Source organism: Coturnix japonica, chromosome 1, assembly GCF_054131305.1.
Source record: "Coturnix japonica strain WE chromosome 1, WE-NBRP24, whole genome shotgun sequence".
Classification (NCBI taxonomy): domain Eukaryota; kingdom Metazoa; phylum Chordata; class Aves; order Galliformes; family Phasianidae; genus Coturnix; species Coturnix japonica.
Genome location: NC_140663.1, coordinates 108,121,343 through 108,139,886, shown reverse-complemented (window position 1 = coordinate 108,139,886; position 18,544 = coordinate 108,121,343). Strand labels below are relative to the sequence as shown.

The 18,544-nt window shown below is 36.3% G+C and overlaps 1 protein-coding gene across 1 annotated transcript in view; it reads left to right on the top strand.

Moving 5' to 3' along the window:
- The window catches only part of POLA1 (DNA polymerase alpha 1, catalytic subunit), a 182,850-nt gene that overhangs the window by 127,079 nt on the left and 37,227 nt on the right, over positions 1-18,544 (top strand). The window contains exon 36 of the mRNA XM_085530470.1: positions 14,429-14,525. Coding sequence (XP_085386596.1) covers positions 14,429-14,525 — 97 coding nt within the window. The remainder of the gene's footprint in view (positions 1-14,428; positions 14,526-18,544) is intronic.

Sequence of the window (18,544 nt, the reverse complement as noted above, 5' to 3'; positions counted from 1 at the left end):
TGCCAGTTATGGCAGTCCCCCTTTTTAGAGTTTAAAAAGCTTAATATATGTGCATTCTTGTACATTCTAAATCTCGAAGTACTTTAGACATAACAAATGGATTTACAGACTATATATAGGTTCACTTACTTTGTCACTGAAGTGCAGCTACCTCAAGGATTGAGCGCAGCAGCTGTTTAACAACCTAGAGAAACATTGCATGGAAGCTAAGAGCAAAAGCTGGAGAATACTGTGCCAAAGTGAAGCTGTAAAGGGAGCTGGAGGCAGTTGAACAATGTGTTGTCAGTTGAGTATGTTTGGCCAATAGGCTGAGAATTGACCGGCAGACCTTAATGAAAGGTGCCACCTGGCTTTTAGTGGCCTTGCACCACCTGCAGCTCTTCTTCAGGTCGGCTCTATTCTAGACTCTGCCTCAGTGTTCTTCATTTAGAGAAAGGCTCACTGGCCTCTCTGTGCTTTTGGTGGATCTCTCATTCAGAAGCCAATATAGTAACAGCAAGTCCAGGCTGCACAGCAGTAGGAGATTTTCTGCATGCTGAAGATATTGGTGTAGGCCGCTTTGTTAAGAGGGCTAGATTGGTATTAGCCACTCCTGAAAGAAAATAAAGGCTAGTAGAGAAGAATTAATCTCTAATCATATGTCCTGTGGACTTGATTGTTACATGGGGGATTGTTTCACAATGACTGGGGGAATTAATTCACCACCATTTTGGATCTTTTGGTTTTTTTGATGGCACAGTTAATGGAATTTGCATTTTGAGCATAAGGATGTGAGTAAAGTTACAGAAGCTATTAAAGTAGCATTTGTTAAAACTGTGTTCTAGGAGTAGAATAGTAGTGATAACAGATATACCCAGTATCAGGCTAGTGCTTTTCACTTTTATTTTTATTTTGTGACCAAGTTATAAACAGCTTGTGCAGGTTGTGTCATGATACTTTGGGTGCTACGTGAAACCTTCAGCATTACTTGGCCTGTAGAATGTATTATATCTGATACTGGACAAAACTGAAATATTCATGTTCTTTCTCATAAACCTTAAACTTCCCTTGAGTCTTTGTACAATCTGGCAACTGCTACGTCAGTTTTTTTTGGTAACTGGTCAAGATACTTTGGTAAAATGCTTTTCTGCGCTGTGTATTATTTCATATTGAACATCAAAGTCTGCTTCTGTTTTTCATGAGCTAGATGGATTGACAGTTGTTAAACTTCTTGCTTGAAAAGGCATATATGCATTTGGTTACTCTGCCTTCATGATCTAGATGATTTGTGGAATGTCATGTTTCTGAATACCTACATAGCAGAAGCAGTTAAGACTACTTTTTTGTACTTCCACATGGATGAGAAAATGCTGCCATTTTGTCAGATTTTTATTTTATTGTTCACTGATGCTCTAATACCCCTGGTTAGATTTTTACATGGGTGATTTTGTTAAGTCAACTGAGAGGTTTCAGCTAGTGCATAATATAGAGGAATACTGCATGGTAAGGATGGGAAGGCTAGTGTGTTCTTGCTGAAGACCACTCAAAAATACTTGCCTAACAAAATAGTCTGTTGGCATGGATAAAGAGTTGTATAGGTTTTGGCTGAGTTCCTGGTGTCACAGAAGATTATCTAACTAATTGCTTCCAACAAGCCTTTAGCATCATCTCTCTCTATTCCCAGTCACAGGAAGAGGGATACTTCAAATAATGGAGTAGTTATGGCAAAAAAAAATAATTGTTTGCTATACTGTGGGAACAAAATTATGCATTATTGGCTGCAGAGATCTTTAAAATAAAAAAAACTCAGCCCATCTCCCAAACGTTTTCAAATAAATAAATAAATAGTTTGTGTTGCTCTCTTGTACTCATGTAAACCTTGAGAATTCATGGTTCTTGACTGAATATATCCAGTGCATTACATTACAGTAAATTATTGATGATCTGATGAAGATAATATAATCTTGAAGCCTTGCAAACAAATGATGTGTTAAAGATGACATGCTTTTCCACAAACAATTTCCATTGCAGACTTATGCAGTGATATGAAGATAAAATTGAGTGGATGTATACATTTGAATAAATCATAATGTTGTAAGGAAAAGGTAGTGAAGAAAAATGTGTCTTTTCAATAGTCTGGAAAAGTAAAGGAAATACTAAAATTTCACAGCTGGCTGCATTTGAGATAGTTGATGTGCGCCATGGACCTGCCCACTACTAGAATAGCCTCTTATTTGTGAGCAAAGGTTGCCATGCCAGTACCTTGCTGTGCAGAACTGGATTGAGGTTTTTTATTATATAAAAATTATGAAGGACTCTTGCGAGTATAAAACAATAATGTTGATTCTTGAAATTGTATTTTGGTGAAAATAAATTGTATTAGGTGCTCTTATGATCCTGTCTAGCTTATAAAGATGGCTGACTTATCAATACAACTTTTTTTGGACCAGAAACTTTTGTAAGCTACATTTTTCATGTTATTTTTTCCAAATATGTTTATGAAATCCTCTGAGATCAGCTGCTCTGAGCATCCATACACTAAAATGGAATGTCCTTTTCCTTGCTTGTTTATTCATTCCCTATAATTTGGGCACTGGGATTCTGTATGATACTTTAAAGGTTAAGGTCATTTTTTATCCAGCCTTACTTAGCATAAGATTACTTGATTGACATTTTTATAGTATGCATGTATGAACAGATTCCATAGTATGAGGGAAGGGCCTAATATGTGAGACACTTAAAAGGAAAAAAAGGAAAGAAAGAAAAGAAAGGGTGGTTTTAAAGTATTAGTACTACTCCCATGGGTTTTTTGTTGTTGTTTTTAAATAGAAATTGTTTCCAGATGCCATGGGAGCTAAAGTTAACAGAAGGTTAAGCATCTTGTTGCAGAGATCGAGGTGGATCACAAGTCCTCCCTGGTCTTGTCTAGCACTGAAAAACTATTTATTTTCTATTAGAGAATAGTACAGTGGGACAGTCTTTTTTTTCCGTCACTGTTGTGAGTGTATATGACCTTTCAGATTTTTTAACTTGGGTTCAGCGTTGGAGGTGGTATCTGGGGTTTCTGTTTTCTCCAGAAGAGAGAGAACTTACGACAGAATGTTCTTCACTATGAAAATTATGCCAGTGTTATTCTTACTTGCTTTGTAACTGCAGCACTTTCAGTCAAAATTAGATATCGCATGGGTTGTTACTACAGGTTGACAACTAATACCTTTTCTCAGCCAGTGATTTTTATTTAAACCAATGCCTCTTTCAGATTCAAGTAAAAACTATCACTTTTAGTGGGTTACCCATTACAGAAATCAGTTGCTATCAGATGCTGTTTGTCACTAGTTCCATACAGTGTGTAAACATTAATGTAACCCTTTGAAGACAATTGTTGAAGGATATCTGTATTCTTAAAAATACAATCAGTATAAACTTTTTTAAAGCCACTATTCAAACAAACAGTTTTCATTTAATGGGGATGCCTTTCATGGAAGTATCCTTTCTTCATTTGTTTTACATAGAATTTATTTCTTGGGCTTCATCTACATGTCTGTAGTAGGATAACTAACAATGGAAAGACCTGACGATAACCTGATAGTTTCATTTCTGTGATGATAACTTTACTAGTAATGGTCAACTTGAACTCCTTGCACTTGTGAGGAGAAAATAATGCAAATAATAAGTAGGGTAACTGGAAAAATGGCAGTTTACTGTTCTGCTCCAAGCCCACCCCATACCAACTGACCAGTTGATGATTTCCAGAGGTGTGATTATTGCACACAGAGAGTCATTAACATAAATTAACTACACATGGGAAATTCTACTGATCATATTATGAGGGTCTAGTTACAGTAAAATGTAGTCATGTGCATTTATGTTTTTCTTTTCTTTGATTAGACTGTATCACATGGGAAGCATCTATGGAAAATAATGTAGTCCCTAATATCCATAGTAGAAACAGTAAAATATGACAATAAATGCAGTATGGGTTCTTCTTACTGTTGAGCTACAGAGCTCACAGCTATACAATTAATTCCAGTTCAGTTGTGTGCTTTGGAGTGTCCCATGAAAATGGTTAGATTATTTATGTCATTCACATTGTTACTATTAGAATACTTAACTGGTATGTTTACTTTTTCGTATGTTACCAAGTTTCTTCAGTAGCCGAGACAAACAATTTTTGAAGTGTTTGTGCATCTACAGAACAACCTTTCCAGACTGTTACACTGTTATGTATTGATTGATTGATTGATTTTTAACTTTATTCATCTCACTTCTTGAATAAGAATTCACTGTTTGTGCGAATCGTGTGGGGATTTAACACACTCTTTTACTCCTGGCATGTGCACGTGCACATTGAGATGAGTTGGCCTCACCAGTCAGACCTGTTAACAGAATCAAAGCCTGAAGGGTTGATTGTTTGCCTGCTCTGAGGTGAACTAATTTTTTTCTGTCTGTGGATAATCTCATGGTTGGGATCTGTCTTTCTGCTTGTGCTTGTGAACTGAAGAATGCAGGACACAATCTGTTTTTTCAAGGCACTTGACAAAATAGACATCAGCAGCAATCCATTTTAGATGTGCATCTGGTTAAAAAAGGATAATTAAGAACAATATTAGATTGACAGATGATACCAGAGATGTTTTTAGAGAAGATATCATTAAAAATAAGTGCATCAAAGTTAAAAGTATACGTTGATGCCCATGGCACTTTCAGTGCTGAGGGATCTTCTCTGAGTTGTGAAGAAGATTGAAGGTAACTTTTTGCCCAGACGGAGGTGTAGGAAAGCATATGGGAATAAATTCTGCATAGTATTGAGTACCAGCAGAAGAAGCACATAGCAGCGTAACAAACTGCTGGTGTTATGTATGGTAACTAAATTGCTAGTGTTGGTTTCAGTCCTTGGTCAACAGACAAAGTTGTTTTAAATCCTTTTTACACAGCTGTTCTTAGCACTTACATCAGTGCTACCCACAGAAAAAGATACTTTATCCTGCATGACATGACATTTCTTTGGCATTAGAGAGCTATTCTACTGTAGTACGTGAAAGCTGCTTCAGAGATCTGAGATGAAGATGTGTGTTGATAAAAGTGATATACACTGAGACACATAGATCCTAGTAGAACCTTTTGGGGCCAGCTGATCTGGTCAAAACGGATAAAGATCTTAATTAACAGAGGAGACACCTGTGCACATCTTGGCTTCAGAATAAGTTAAACAAGTTAAATGAACTATATTGAAAGTCTGTTTGCCATTCTGTCTGAAGCAATAATCTTGTAGAGTCTTTCAGAATTATCAGGATTTGCTTGCATAAGTTGTTGGCACCATAGAGATGGGGACTTCAGTCAATTTCTGATAATTCCGATCTAATAGCAAAGTATTTCATGGTGTGTAATGAATTTTGATACTCGTATAGGTATTCATACCAGCCTAGTTTCCTTATTTTTTTAACTTTTAATAAAAATCATGATCAGTGAGAAAGGGTATAGTCCACAAGTCCTTTAGAATTTACTGGAATGCTAAATTTGCTTTGGACAAAGTAGTGTCCTCTGCAGCAGACATTTTCATTGCTTCAGTTTATCAGAGCAGGTGAGCTCAAAGAGTAGTTCATTAAAAGCTGAGAAAATCATCAACTGGTCATATATTCATATGAATCACCATATTCATATGAATCATATATTCATATGTTGAATCATCAACAATTTATATCAACTGATATAAAACACTGAGGAGTGTTGGGAGGAAAAGCAGCTTTTCAAACTTTTTAACCCCCTGACTAAAAGCTGGAATTGTGGGAATGAGAGCTGAGGGGCTCCCTGAGTTTTGAGAAACAGAAATATGGTCATGCAAAGCAGTATTCTCAGTTCCTTCTCTGCAAATCATTCTTTTGTTTTTATTTTCACTTGCATGCTTTTACATCTAAAACATATTTAGATAAGCTTATTTGCTTGTGTATCTAGCCTATTTATAGTGTTGCTTATTTACTAATAAAACAGTTTCTAAATGCTGTACTTGTGTTTTTTGAATGATAATGAAGATTCAGCTAGAAAAAGAACATTTCACAAATATTAGTAAATTATTGTAGAGGAAAGTAGTGCAACGTAACCCATTTCTTAACAAAATCTTAATTTAAATAAATGAGTATAAGCCAGTTTGCTTACAAGGATTATGTTTTCTGTCATTGTTATAGTCTTCCCCTCACATAAAGTATATAAAGTGTTTCATCTTAGGGAAAAAACAAACACTATTTCAGAGTTTTGTATGGAAATAAATAAAATTGCTTGATAGGTCAAAGAAGTCTATTCAGTGATGAGAGTTCTTGTGTGTGTGGTAATTTCCTCTGTGTTTTGAGTAAGTAATATTAGTTAACTGCTGAGTGCTCCTCATTCAATGAGTAGATCAGCCAGTTCTCTAGAACAAGACACAGCTCTGGATCTATACTAGGTTTTTCTGTAATACTTGAGATAGATTGGGAATGCTTTCCGTGGTACTTCTGTTTCTGCAGCAGGGGACAGTTTTGCTTTACAGAGGTGCTTTGCAATTTAATGTGGTTTCACGGAGCCTTTTCTACAAACTGCTTTTTAATGTCCATTCCAGATTGTCAAGGATCATGTAATTCCAGAAATCCAGAAATTAATGACTTTGTATGTGATTGCTTTAGTCTTAAAAAAAAACAACAAAACAAACAAAAAACATCGGCATGGATTTTGTGTTGTTTTGTCCTGTATACCAAGGAGAGGATGTGTTTTAAGAGTGTATTTGCTTGCTTCTTATTTTAAACAGCAAATTGAGTAGGCAAATACTCTTTGATCAAAAGCTCCTAAAAAAAAACACACCAAAAATGGATAATCTGGGGGATCAGCTTCTCTGGAGTAACATTCAGTGCATCCTTTGTGGATGCAGTTGTGTGCTTTTGACTGTGCATGCTACTGGAAGAGTCCCGTTCCAGAGTAACGTGTCTCTTTCATCAGCTGTCCAGTAAAACTCATGTTGGTATTTGATGTTACAAACTTCAAGTCTTAACCTTGCTGCTGTAGATGATAGCTTAAAGGATATTTTGTACAATCACCATCTGAAAGCATAGGATGAATTTTTGTGCTACAGACTGGTTAATCTGCAAATCCTTTGGTTATGCAATACTACTACTTCCAGAAGGAGAACACAAATACTCTACAGCCTCTCTACATCTATGAGCTGTATTAGATTACACTCTTAATTTTTTTCAAGGTTTCTTTCTTCTTACTTGGAATGCAAAGTTTTTATTTGGATAAAACCAAATCTTCTATTTCTAACTAGAAACGTAAGATTACAGATGTTTGTATGTATATGACACTGACTGTCCTAGGTCCTCTTTGTATTATATGAGCTACCCATAAACTCCCAAGATAAAACAATTATGGTGTTTATTGCGTAGGTTCAGCAGATGAGTTGCATCTTGAGGCTGATGGTATTCTGCAAACCTATTATGTAAGGGTTCTTATGTGTTCAAAGTCTGTTGGGTCAGAGCTTAGGACCTGGAAAGTTCAGTTGTAAAAATCATGGAAAGATTGAGGTGGGAAAGAAGCTTTTGCAATCAGCCATCCACCTGACTTACCAAGTCCAGTCACCAAGCTATACTTTAAATACCTCTGGTTGGAGCCATGTTGCCTGTATGAATGATCTTGGCACATCAGCTGTGCCTTCAGTGTTGTAGGTAGTGAGTTGTCGCAGCCCCAAACTGACTCAGCAAATGTTAAAAACCAAATAATGTGGAAAGCAACAGTTAAATACTTGAGCTTACTGGTTAGGTCTGTTTCCTTTAGAATAGAGCAACTGACCAAAGATGCCACCTTGATTACTTTGGAAAATCACCACCTCATGTGATCTTATTTATCAATCCATTAAACATTCTGTGTGAAAACCAGCTATTTTTCATTATCCACTGTAAGATCTATTTCTGCACTTCCTGGAATTTGTAACAATACATAATTGTCTGAAGATTCGGTAAGCAAAAACTAGTCATAAGCATCTCGATGCTGAAATTTCAGATTATAGAATACATCAGAATTAAATCTGTATGTGGTGTGTGTTTGAGCCTAATCATTTTCTATTATTCAAGACTTCTGTTCTTATGTCTGGGTCTCATTGGGCTGCTCAGATGAGCTTAGATAAGGGATACAGGGCAAAACCCAAGCCCCTTAAAGCAGGAGAACATATTGTCTTCCTTTGTCAGCAGCAGCTTATTTGGCTTGTTCACATCTACTGCAGTGTGGTTTGCTATTTTGCCTTGTTCCAGCTGTTGTCCATGCAGGAAGGTCATTAAATTTGGTGGTAGGTTGGTTTTCTGCCAGATTGGGTAAGAAGTAATTTTCTGCTGGATTCATGAATTGAATTTGATTTGCCACATACTCAGTTGAGATCAGGGGTAGAGGATAGGGTTGGATACCTATCAAGATCAGAAATTTTTAGTTGAGCACAGGTGACGCTCAGTGCTTTTGTTCAAAAAACATCCTATCTCTTTGGAAAAGGATCAGTGCTTTTTTTGTGTCTTTGCTTACACTGTCAGCTTTAAGAAGAGGTAATCTACCACCACTAGTTTTCCAACAGATTCATCTCTGCAGGTAAGTACTGTCTAGACAGCTGTCACTTGCTCTGCATTTTGTGTGTCTGTTCCATTGGCCTTCCTCTCTGAGTCTGAGTTATTGTCTTATGAATCCTCAGCAGAGCAGTTCTGGCTTAGGACTCTCCAGTTTCAGGTAACTCATTCAGCTTTTATTATGGCCAAAAATTAAAAAATAAAAATAACTATTAAATTTCTTCCCTTTTCTGTTTTTCTGACTTGTAAATCTTATTAAAAGGCAGCTATATTCAGATATTGTGAATGAAACAGAATTGTGGAATGGCTTTTGTTAGAAGGGACCTCGAGGATCATGAATCTCTGCCCACTGCCTCAGGCAGGGCCACTAATGACCATATCTAATACTAGACCAGGCTGCCCAGGACCCCATCCAACCTGGCCCCAAACACCTCCAGGAATGGATGGGGCATCCACAGCCACTCTGGACAGCCTATTCCAGCACCTCACCACTCTAATAGTAAAGAACTTCTCCCTGATATCCAACCTAAATCTTCCCTCCTTCAGCTTAAACCCACTTCCTCTTGTCCTGCCACTGTCTGCCCTATCTACTGAATGAAAACAGTCGGACATAATAATCTTAAGAATCATGCTTGGAGGTATTCTGTTTACCCCATTATTCAGTCTGGTGTCCCTTGTCAGCAGGAGTTTAAATCTTCGTTCACCCAGCTCCTCACTCATTTTACTCTTATGATGGAATTTCAATCCAGAGTTTTTGTAATGCTGATTTTGTCATCTGTAACATTCTGATTAATTACTAAGCAGTACTTAAACCACCACAATTTCTTGTCATTTCAGTTACTTAAAGGGGAAAAAATAAATCTGGTAATATCCAAGAATATTCAGTCTTTAGTTGTGCTTTTTTTTTTTTCCTGTTGACCTCCATACTTCCTGGGCTGTTTTCTAAAGGAGCATTTACCTTCAGAGACTGGTGGTAACTAGCGGCTGCATCAGCTTGGTGTGTCACAGCTGGCCTGTTTCTACAAGAGAATACACAGGGTGTGTAAAACATGGTCTTATGCTTCGGTTTATTGCCATGAAATCACTGTGGCATGGATAGCGTTTGGATGCATAAATCCACAGTGCTGAGCTGTGCTCTCTTTTTGAGAATAGAAATTGCTGCACATAAGAGAGATGATGGAAAATGTGTACAGTCTATACAATCTTCCAGTAGTAGATTGAGACCAGTGGCACTTCCCCGAAAAAATAAATTACCCAAAATTTGCAGCACATTCATATTCAATTTCATCACAGCAGATGCTCATTAGTATGTTGTTATTAATTGGTATTCACTTTAGGTTTTGTTTAAAATGAAGATAATAATTAGGTTTTAATTACTGCATCTTTCTAAGGGGGAGGGGAGGAAATGCCTCTCAAGGCACTGAAGTATTTCCTGTATGCTTCTCTCCACTACATGTGAGCCTCAGAAGTCTCTGAAATGCGATTTTCTGCCAAGAGTTTTCTATTTCTTTCTGCTTCTTTCCTATTTTTTAAGTATTAAGAACTATCCCTAAGTGGTTTGTTTGGACATAGCGAATCGTATCATAATAGCGAGAGCCACAGCTCTTTCTAATCAAATTACCAAAAAGACTTTGCAAAAGTAACTCTCTCAAGCAGCTGATTAATGAAGTGGTGCCACTGTTTTGTATTATGATTAATTGAAGTAATACAAATAAATTCTGTAGCCTGTGGAAATTATCTCCTGTGCAAAGCAATCTACTAGAGTTAGCAAACTAGAATGAGAGATGTTTTTTTGTTTCTTGTTGCCTTCATCTTCCTTAAAAGCCTTTGATGGCACAACTGAAAACAGCGGTTAATGGGAGTACAAAGTCACAACAGCTCAGAGAGGGCCTGCAGAAGTGAGAGTGAAGTTTTCTAGAATTACACTGCATTTGGGTAAGCAAAACATCAGAACTAGAACTGTAAGTGTGGTCTTCTGCATCTTAGCTGTTGTGAATTTTTATCAGCTTCTTTTTGGGGTTGTTTTTGTCCTTTTTATTTCCTTGGACCTTTCTTAGCTGGATTCTCTAGATAACTGCCTTTAGTTACTGAAGAGACTTTGAAAGATGGTGTGTTGGCTGTTTGGGCTCCTGTGTTACTAGAATGGAGGAGAATTAGGCACCTCACTTTTGAAGGTCTTTGGGATGGAATCTCAAGCACTGAGGGAGAGGCCTTCTAAGTTCAACACCTATATACAGCTGCCAGCAACATTCCTACCACAAGAGAAGTGCTAGTAAGAGACAGAGCATGTTAACTTCTCATACACTGACTTTAGGGGAGGAAGAATGCTCACCAGTGATGAGATCCATCTTGTTCCCTTCCTTTCAGAGAGTCAAATAAGCTTTGTTATTAAGAAGTTGAAGTGAGGGTGGGCAGTGTAAGTTTTCCGACACTGTACAAAATTAAGCAAACCAAGCTTGATCTTCTGCTCTTGCCAGGAGGGCTCTACATCCCCTGTTCTCTTATTACATTTATGAAATTAGGGAGTTTAGGCCATTCACTGCTTGAAGTTTGGCCTTGAGAGAAAAGTGATGTGGCCTTGCTCTGGAGCTGAATTCTTAGGAGCCTGTGAGACAGAAGATGAGACAGATCAACCTTTCAGTTCAGTGTTTTGTTCAAACATCACCAACTGATGATTAGCAATACTAAGCTATTCATAAGCTATCAAGACAGAGTGGATTCAGATGTGTAGAGACAGCTGACCAGCAATACAAATACATTGTGGCCTCCTTTCCTGATGAATGCTCTAGTGAACATTTGCTGGTGTATGTTTCAGCTGAGCAAGATTTTTCTTTTTTTACGGCTGAGCATTTGGTACCCTATTATTGTCTTTATTCATGGGAAAATTTGTTTTGCTGATGTTTCTAATGTTCTGATTCTGTTAAGACACATGGGGTGTCAATCACATGCATGATAATCCGTGTGATCTCAAATTCTTCCTGGGAGGGCAGGTTAGGGATTTGCAGTTGTCCTTCTGATTTTGCAATCAGAGCAGACCCAGATTTCTTTAGATGATTACTTGTTGGCCAAGCACAATGATTTTTATTCTTTTTCCCACATGTTATTTTTCTAATACAAATGTAATCTTTCTGTCATGGGAATGAATAATGGTGATTGCAAACTACATGACTTTGGTTCCTGTATCTGCTTATCGCTGTTTTAAATACCATAAAAAAGAAAGAAAAAAAAAAAAAAGTTGTTTGGTTGCTTTTTGGTACGGAGCGTTCTTTCCATGAATGGAAGCTGTCAAAGAGGCAGAGTTACATCCTAAAATCAGTTCCTAATGAAATCAAGAAATGAAACATTACAGATCAAATAAGAACTTCAAAATAAGGTTTTATTTTCTTGTACTCACCATTCAGTCTTTTATGGAAAGAAAGAATACATAAATGATATAAAATTTGAGAAAATCGTGTGGTAACTTAAGGGCTGTCAAGTTTTCTTTGCACAAAAATATACTATTAAGTGTCAAGTTGGGTTTGAAGTTTTAGCATTACTTTTTTCTTCAATTATACAGGTCATCAGGAATTAAATACACAAGCTGACAATAGAAGTAATTTCTAATGCTCTTTTAAATTTAAGTCACCTGTTCTTTGGTTTCATAAGTATACCATAATATTCATCGTCTCATAAAAAATAAACCTTGTGCTTTTAGATAACTAATTTCAAAAGGGAAGGGAGTATTTGCACATTATCAATTAAAAAGTAATTTAAAAAAAAGTTAAAATAAGAAATTGTTTATATATGTATGTATGTCTGTGTGTATAAATTATTGCATACCGATTTTTGTATTTTCTTTATCCATTTAAGCAGTGACTTTCAATTAGCCTGCCTACTAATATCAGGTCACTAAACTCTATAGCTGATGCTTTATTCTTTCGTGTGGGTTGTCATTCGTTTGCTTCAGTTGGCTGGCAAAGGTTGTTGTATATCCATTACCAGCAACACAGCACTTTGCATTTCTGAATTGACAAGCAGCTATATTGACCTAGCGCTTATTATGGGTCAACAGCTGCGTTAACCGACGGAAGGACTGAGGGGCAATTAAAATGAATTGGCAAAAATATATCTTCCTAATTTACTCCAATTTGTTATTTATGCTAACATTGTATGGCTTCTATGGTGACACTAAACAGAATGGACCCAATAATGGCAATTAACATAAAAATATAATGGCTAATCAAATTGACAGCAACTGTTTCTCATCATCTCGACACACAATACATTATCAAAACAAACTATTATGAAGGAGGTAATTTCAGTGTTCTATTCAACCTGCTTCATGTGTGCAGTCAGGGAGATGTGTACCAGCAATTACAGCTGAATCTAAAAAACTAAACAAATAACTTAATCGCTGTCGTCCTCCTTTTTTCTTCTTCAGGAAGCAGTAATCAGGATTTACTAAAAATAACTGGTGTATAATAGTATAATGATGATGCATATCGTAGAATAGCTAATAAGGAATAAAATAAGCTTCTGTGTGTCTTTTTTTAAAATAGGTTTACATGAAGTGGAAAAAAGTGTAACGTTAAAATATATAAAGAAATAACAAAGCAGTATTAATGGTTGTCAAATGTCTCAACATTGCTTAGTAGTTACAGATACTTTATAACCTGTCAGTAGAAGTGTAAAATAAGCTGAATTTAGTAACAAAAGTTGGCATGATTGGGTAGAAAATTAAAAAGCTAAGTGAAAGCAGAATTCCAATAAACGGAAATAGTTTACCAGTTGCTGTTCCTCTGTGCTTTCAGCCTCATATTCCATGTGGTACGCTGAATGTCAACTTAATATTGGTCTAACGTGTGGTGGTTTGGTGTTTGCTGATTTTGTGGTTCACCAAGAAAGTCTTCAAGAATTCATGTCTGTATAAATATTGAATGTATATGGAATGTACAAATGGTACTTCCATGTTTGATGCAGTTTTAGTTATTTCATTCTTAAAGACTTTTGTGTTCAAACCATTGTTGGTCAATATTTAAACAACAGTATCTTAAATAGCAGGGAGTGGAATGAGGTTTTGCTAAATGAGAGTTCAAGAAAAATAAATTTAAAGGGCCTGGTTGTAGTGTGGGTAAGGTAGATCTCATGTCTGGTTGAGCAATCTCCTAATGCACAGAACAGCAGCAGTGACATGAATGCATACAGACGTACTGTTGAAGTACAGCAATAACACAGAGACTTGACATCACTGACATTCTGAGCATTTAATTGAATATGATATTCCACCTGTACACACTTGCAGATTTTTGAACTAAAGGTGTGATTATTAACATGCAGTAGTCCTCCACAGATGTGTAGAGCAAGGTGGTGACATAGCTACAAAGGTGTATATGCACCTGCTCTTATTTGAATTTTTCACCATTTATGTAACTACAGCTGTGTGTGTGAATGGAGAGGGGAGGGAATACAGCCAAACACCTGTATTCATCAAAAATATACATTGATGCTTTTCCTTTTTTTGAGATTGTTGTGTTGTACAATGTACTAAAACAATAATGTTACTTTGTGCCATCTTTCTTATAACTTTTATTTTGGTCCCAAAGTGTCATACTGGTATGTGTGTCTGTGAGAATAGGTAAATGTGATTTGTGTGTTTATAAGAATGGATAAGTCTAGTATGATTTGTATTAATGATTTCAATTGTGAGAAAAGAGCATACAGAGATGTAGTATAAATATTTTTTTTTGTAATAGTAGTGTTATAGTAAAATAGCGTTATAGTAATACATGAGCAGAATATATCTTTTAGAAAGGTACAGAAGGAATCACCTCTTGATAACAGAGAGAAAAATAGGAGACACACTTATCACTGGGGTTTGTAATTGCTACCTTTTTATTTTGCAGTATTCTGATAAGGCCCTGTACACTCAGCTGTGCTTTTACCGGTACATTTTTGATGTGGAGTATGCAATGGATAAAGTGATTACTGAAGAGGATAAAGGTAAGTTTAAATTATTAATTAATTAAACGTAACTCAAAAGCAGCTCACATTCTTGAACCTACAGCACTATCCATTTGTACTCTCCAAACCTGAACTACTAGGCTGTAACTTAGAAGAGAAAACAGAAGAAAGCAGGGAATTGTTTGTAAGAGAAATGTGTTATCTGTGAATAACAGGTTCAAGATTAGATGTCTCTGTTGTTTTGGAGCAATTAGATTTTTTCCAAAGTGCTTTGCCTGGAAGTTATGCCATTAGAGAAATCTCTTTGCATGTAGTTTGAAGGATATGTCAACTTCAGCGAATAGATTAATTAAAACTATACAGTTTCTAAAAGAAGCCAATTAAGATATATTGAGGTATTACATAAGAGGCCGGGGACGAAAATGATGGCTCAAGAAAGCAGCAATGTTAATTGCCTTCAAAGCTGTGCTAAGTACAAAATTTGTGCTGATGTTTGGAAGACTTTTTTTCCTCTTGTCATCTTTCAGTAACCGTAGTATTATTTGTGAGCTAAGACATCTCTAAGCTATAATGGAGCTATGCGTTTTGTGTGGCTAAGTGATTCTCAAGCTGACGGAAGAGCATCTCTGATGGTGGGCTAATGCGTGGCTGATGTGGAATTCTGAACAAAGCTGCTTTGAGCCCACCTATAAGGTGTACTATTAACAGAGAGCACTTCCACTGTGCTTTTGGTGATGCTGATTAAGAAAAAGTACTACCTCTGTAGTCAGCTTTTCTGATTGCTGTTCTGCTGTAGAAATCTTTCCCCTTCACTGCATCACCAGCTATGTTTCTGGGTAATAGAAGGACACTAAATAAAGTCATTCTTTCTAAATGTAATTTTGATGAGCTTTATATGAAAAGCAGAACAGCTCTAATGTCTTAGCTAAATAAAATGCTCAGTTAAGCAAATTGTCTGATTCTGGCCTGTTTCTTCTTTTAGAGGTTCCCATTTCCTTTCTTACAGAATCACAGAATTGTAGGGGTTGGAAGGGACCCCTAGAGACCATTGAGTCCAACCCCCTGCCAAAGCAGGTTCCCTACACCTTAATGCCACTTAAGACGAGGCCACTCTGTGGGATCATCTCAGTCTAATACAACTTTGTAGATGTACTGAAGGAATGTTAAGTAATTGTAGATTCTACTAGATGAAACTCAATAAATTGGTGTCCATCTACCTAATATCAGGATGTAAGTGTAGATGCATCTTTAAGGGTGATCCTCTCCATCCCCTGCTAGAGCAGACTGTCATGTCTTACTTGTAGGTGATTCTGCACCTTTCACTGTTGTTTAGAATGTGTTTTAGACACTCATCCTGTGATTCCTGACAATTCACTATAATTTTCCCATTCTGACTTGTTCAACTTGTGTTTGTCCATTTACTGAGTATTTCCCCTCCCTGAAGTTCTATGCTATGGTTTTAGAAACTGTGGTAGCATCTCTGTTCTGTTTTAAATTAATACACTTCTAGATTCAATTAGTAAGAACAGCCCTCTGCTGCATGGTCCTCCTTCCTAGTCTTTTAGTCTTTTCTATGATGGATTTATCTTTCAGTGTGAGGAACTAGAATTTACCCAGTGTTCTGGATGGTTTCTGCTCAGTGTCTTGTACAGTGCATCTGTATATTTGGTGGGAGTACATCTACTGATGTTTTCCTGTATAGCTCATAGTTCATAGCTGCGTTGTATCTTTAACTTGTACTTACCTGATGAAAGAAATCTTGAGATCTGAGATTTTTTTCCTTCTGTCACTTCTGAATCAGATGTTCATGTCTGAGGTTTATGGCTTTTTTGCTTCTTTGTTTTGTCTTTAGTTCTCTTGGCTTTGTTCATATTGGGCTCCTTAATCTCATTTATAAATTGAAACTTCAAGTTTACTGAAACATAATATGATGTCTTCTGCAGTCGCATAGTTTCTCACTGTCTGCTTTAATCAGAAAATGTTCCCCAGACCCTCACAGCTAGTTGGAGGAAGTTAAATAAAATTAGTACCTAGAGAAATTCTAAGGAAATTTTAGAGCTCTGCTATGACTTCTGTTTTCTTGGATGGTTCACTTTTTCAGCACTGTGTATTTTTGTAGTTTTCTTACTGAGATTAATTTTTTTGGTATAATCTTACTCATTAATCCAGTGGTTTCAGGCCTGGTACCACAGCAAGTGTTAAGGCCAGATTAATTAGATCTATTTTGTCTGCCTTTGAAAATTGTTTCTCTTCAAACAGGCAAACTAAACAAACAAATACAATATGCAATTATGTCCTGTTTTTTCAGATATCTTTTGGGAGGAAAACATCTTTCTAATAGTCTAAAAATACATGCATAATTTGAGAATAATTACCTGTAGCTTTTTGGGTCACCTTATTTTATAGGTACCAGTGTTCTATTTTCTCTTAACGGATGGAACTGATTTACTTTATTTTATTGAAATAAGTTGATTTAGTCAACTCTCGGTATGAACACAGAGCTTATGTTTATTTCCCCTTAGAATAGTAAATAAATAAATAAATAAATCTGTTCCATATTTTGCAAGCCATTCGTGTTCAGCATCACTTATTAAAGACGGTGGATTCTATGAGCTTTATTTTTCCTCTTTACTATGTATGTAACTGAATCACTTATTTACTGTTGTTCTTATTTTGGTTTGGGGATATTTATTTATTTATTTATTTATTTGCCTTTTTAAAATTATTTTGGAGGAGGTTATTTTTAAAACTAAATCACGTGGACTCCTGAGTTTTCACAGACTACTTCTTTGTTCTGTAGCTTTTGCTTATTCTTGCTTCAAGGTTGTTATTCATCTTAGAATGTTCTTCTGAAAAAATATTTTAGTTGCCAGAGACTCAGGATATAACTGTTGAAAGGAAATTTGAAGGAATTCGTGCTTTCTCTCCATTCACAACCCTGAGATTCTTCTGTATCACTCACATTTTCTGTATTTTCTTCTTCAAAATAGAGAACTGTAATTGCAGAACAGGTTTCTGTTTATTCTGCTATTTATATTGAAGGTCTGTGTTATTTATTGAAATGGAATCTAAAATAATAATTGTGAAGTCAGTGGGAGTTCAAAAGTCATCCAGCCTGCTCCCTTTCCCTGCAAGAGGATCAATACTATTGTCTGTCTAGCCTGCATTGCGAAGGTAGGATAAATTTTAAAAAGCAAAAAACAATAAACAAAGCAAACAAAGACAAACTCAAACCAATGCTTAGGTATTGCAGTTACTACAACATCATAGATTTTTCAACCAGTTTCTTCTTCTCTATCTAATATAGAGACCTTTTCTGTATATTTAAGGTGAATGTTTCCCTAAGCTTGTCCTGTGTCTGATGGATAATAGGTGTTATTTTACTTTGAGAGTTTTGCGTATTTAAAGCCTGTATGGTATCTTCTGTATCACTTTCAACAACAATCCTGAATTTATTCACATAATCACAGGATTGTAGGAGTTGGAAGGGACCTATAGAAATCTAGTCCAACCTTTTGTGTACTTGAACATGTACTTGTACATGATGGTTTTCATGGAACTAGCTGTTGGAATCTGCTTGTAATCGTTAGAGCTCATTTCCGAGTAACTGGGTTTTAGGAAAAAAATGATGTTATATGTATTGCTTTATGTTTATCAAAGTGAAATTAATTTCCCATTTCGTTATCTGATTGTTGAGTCTCATAAGATCTGTTGAGCATTCATTACCACGGACTCTAGCGTAGTGTAGTGTTACAAGCAAATTGGTATGTTTACTACCCACATCACTTTCCCGGGTCACTTATGCATGGCTGTGGAACTCCAGTGGTTACCGTTTTCCATCACGAGTATTAACCACTTAGACTCAAGCTCTGTTTCCTCCTATCTTTAGCTGGTCATTTATCTATTCCCTCTTAAGCCATACCTGTTTTTTCTTCTTAAAAGGTTTAGGTAGTGAGATAGTATCAATCAATGGACAATATTAATAGCATCATCTTGACTCCGTGCTTGTTCAATGCTTTATGATATTCTTAATAGGTTTGTGAGATGGGCCTATCAAC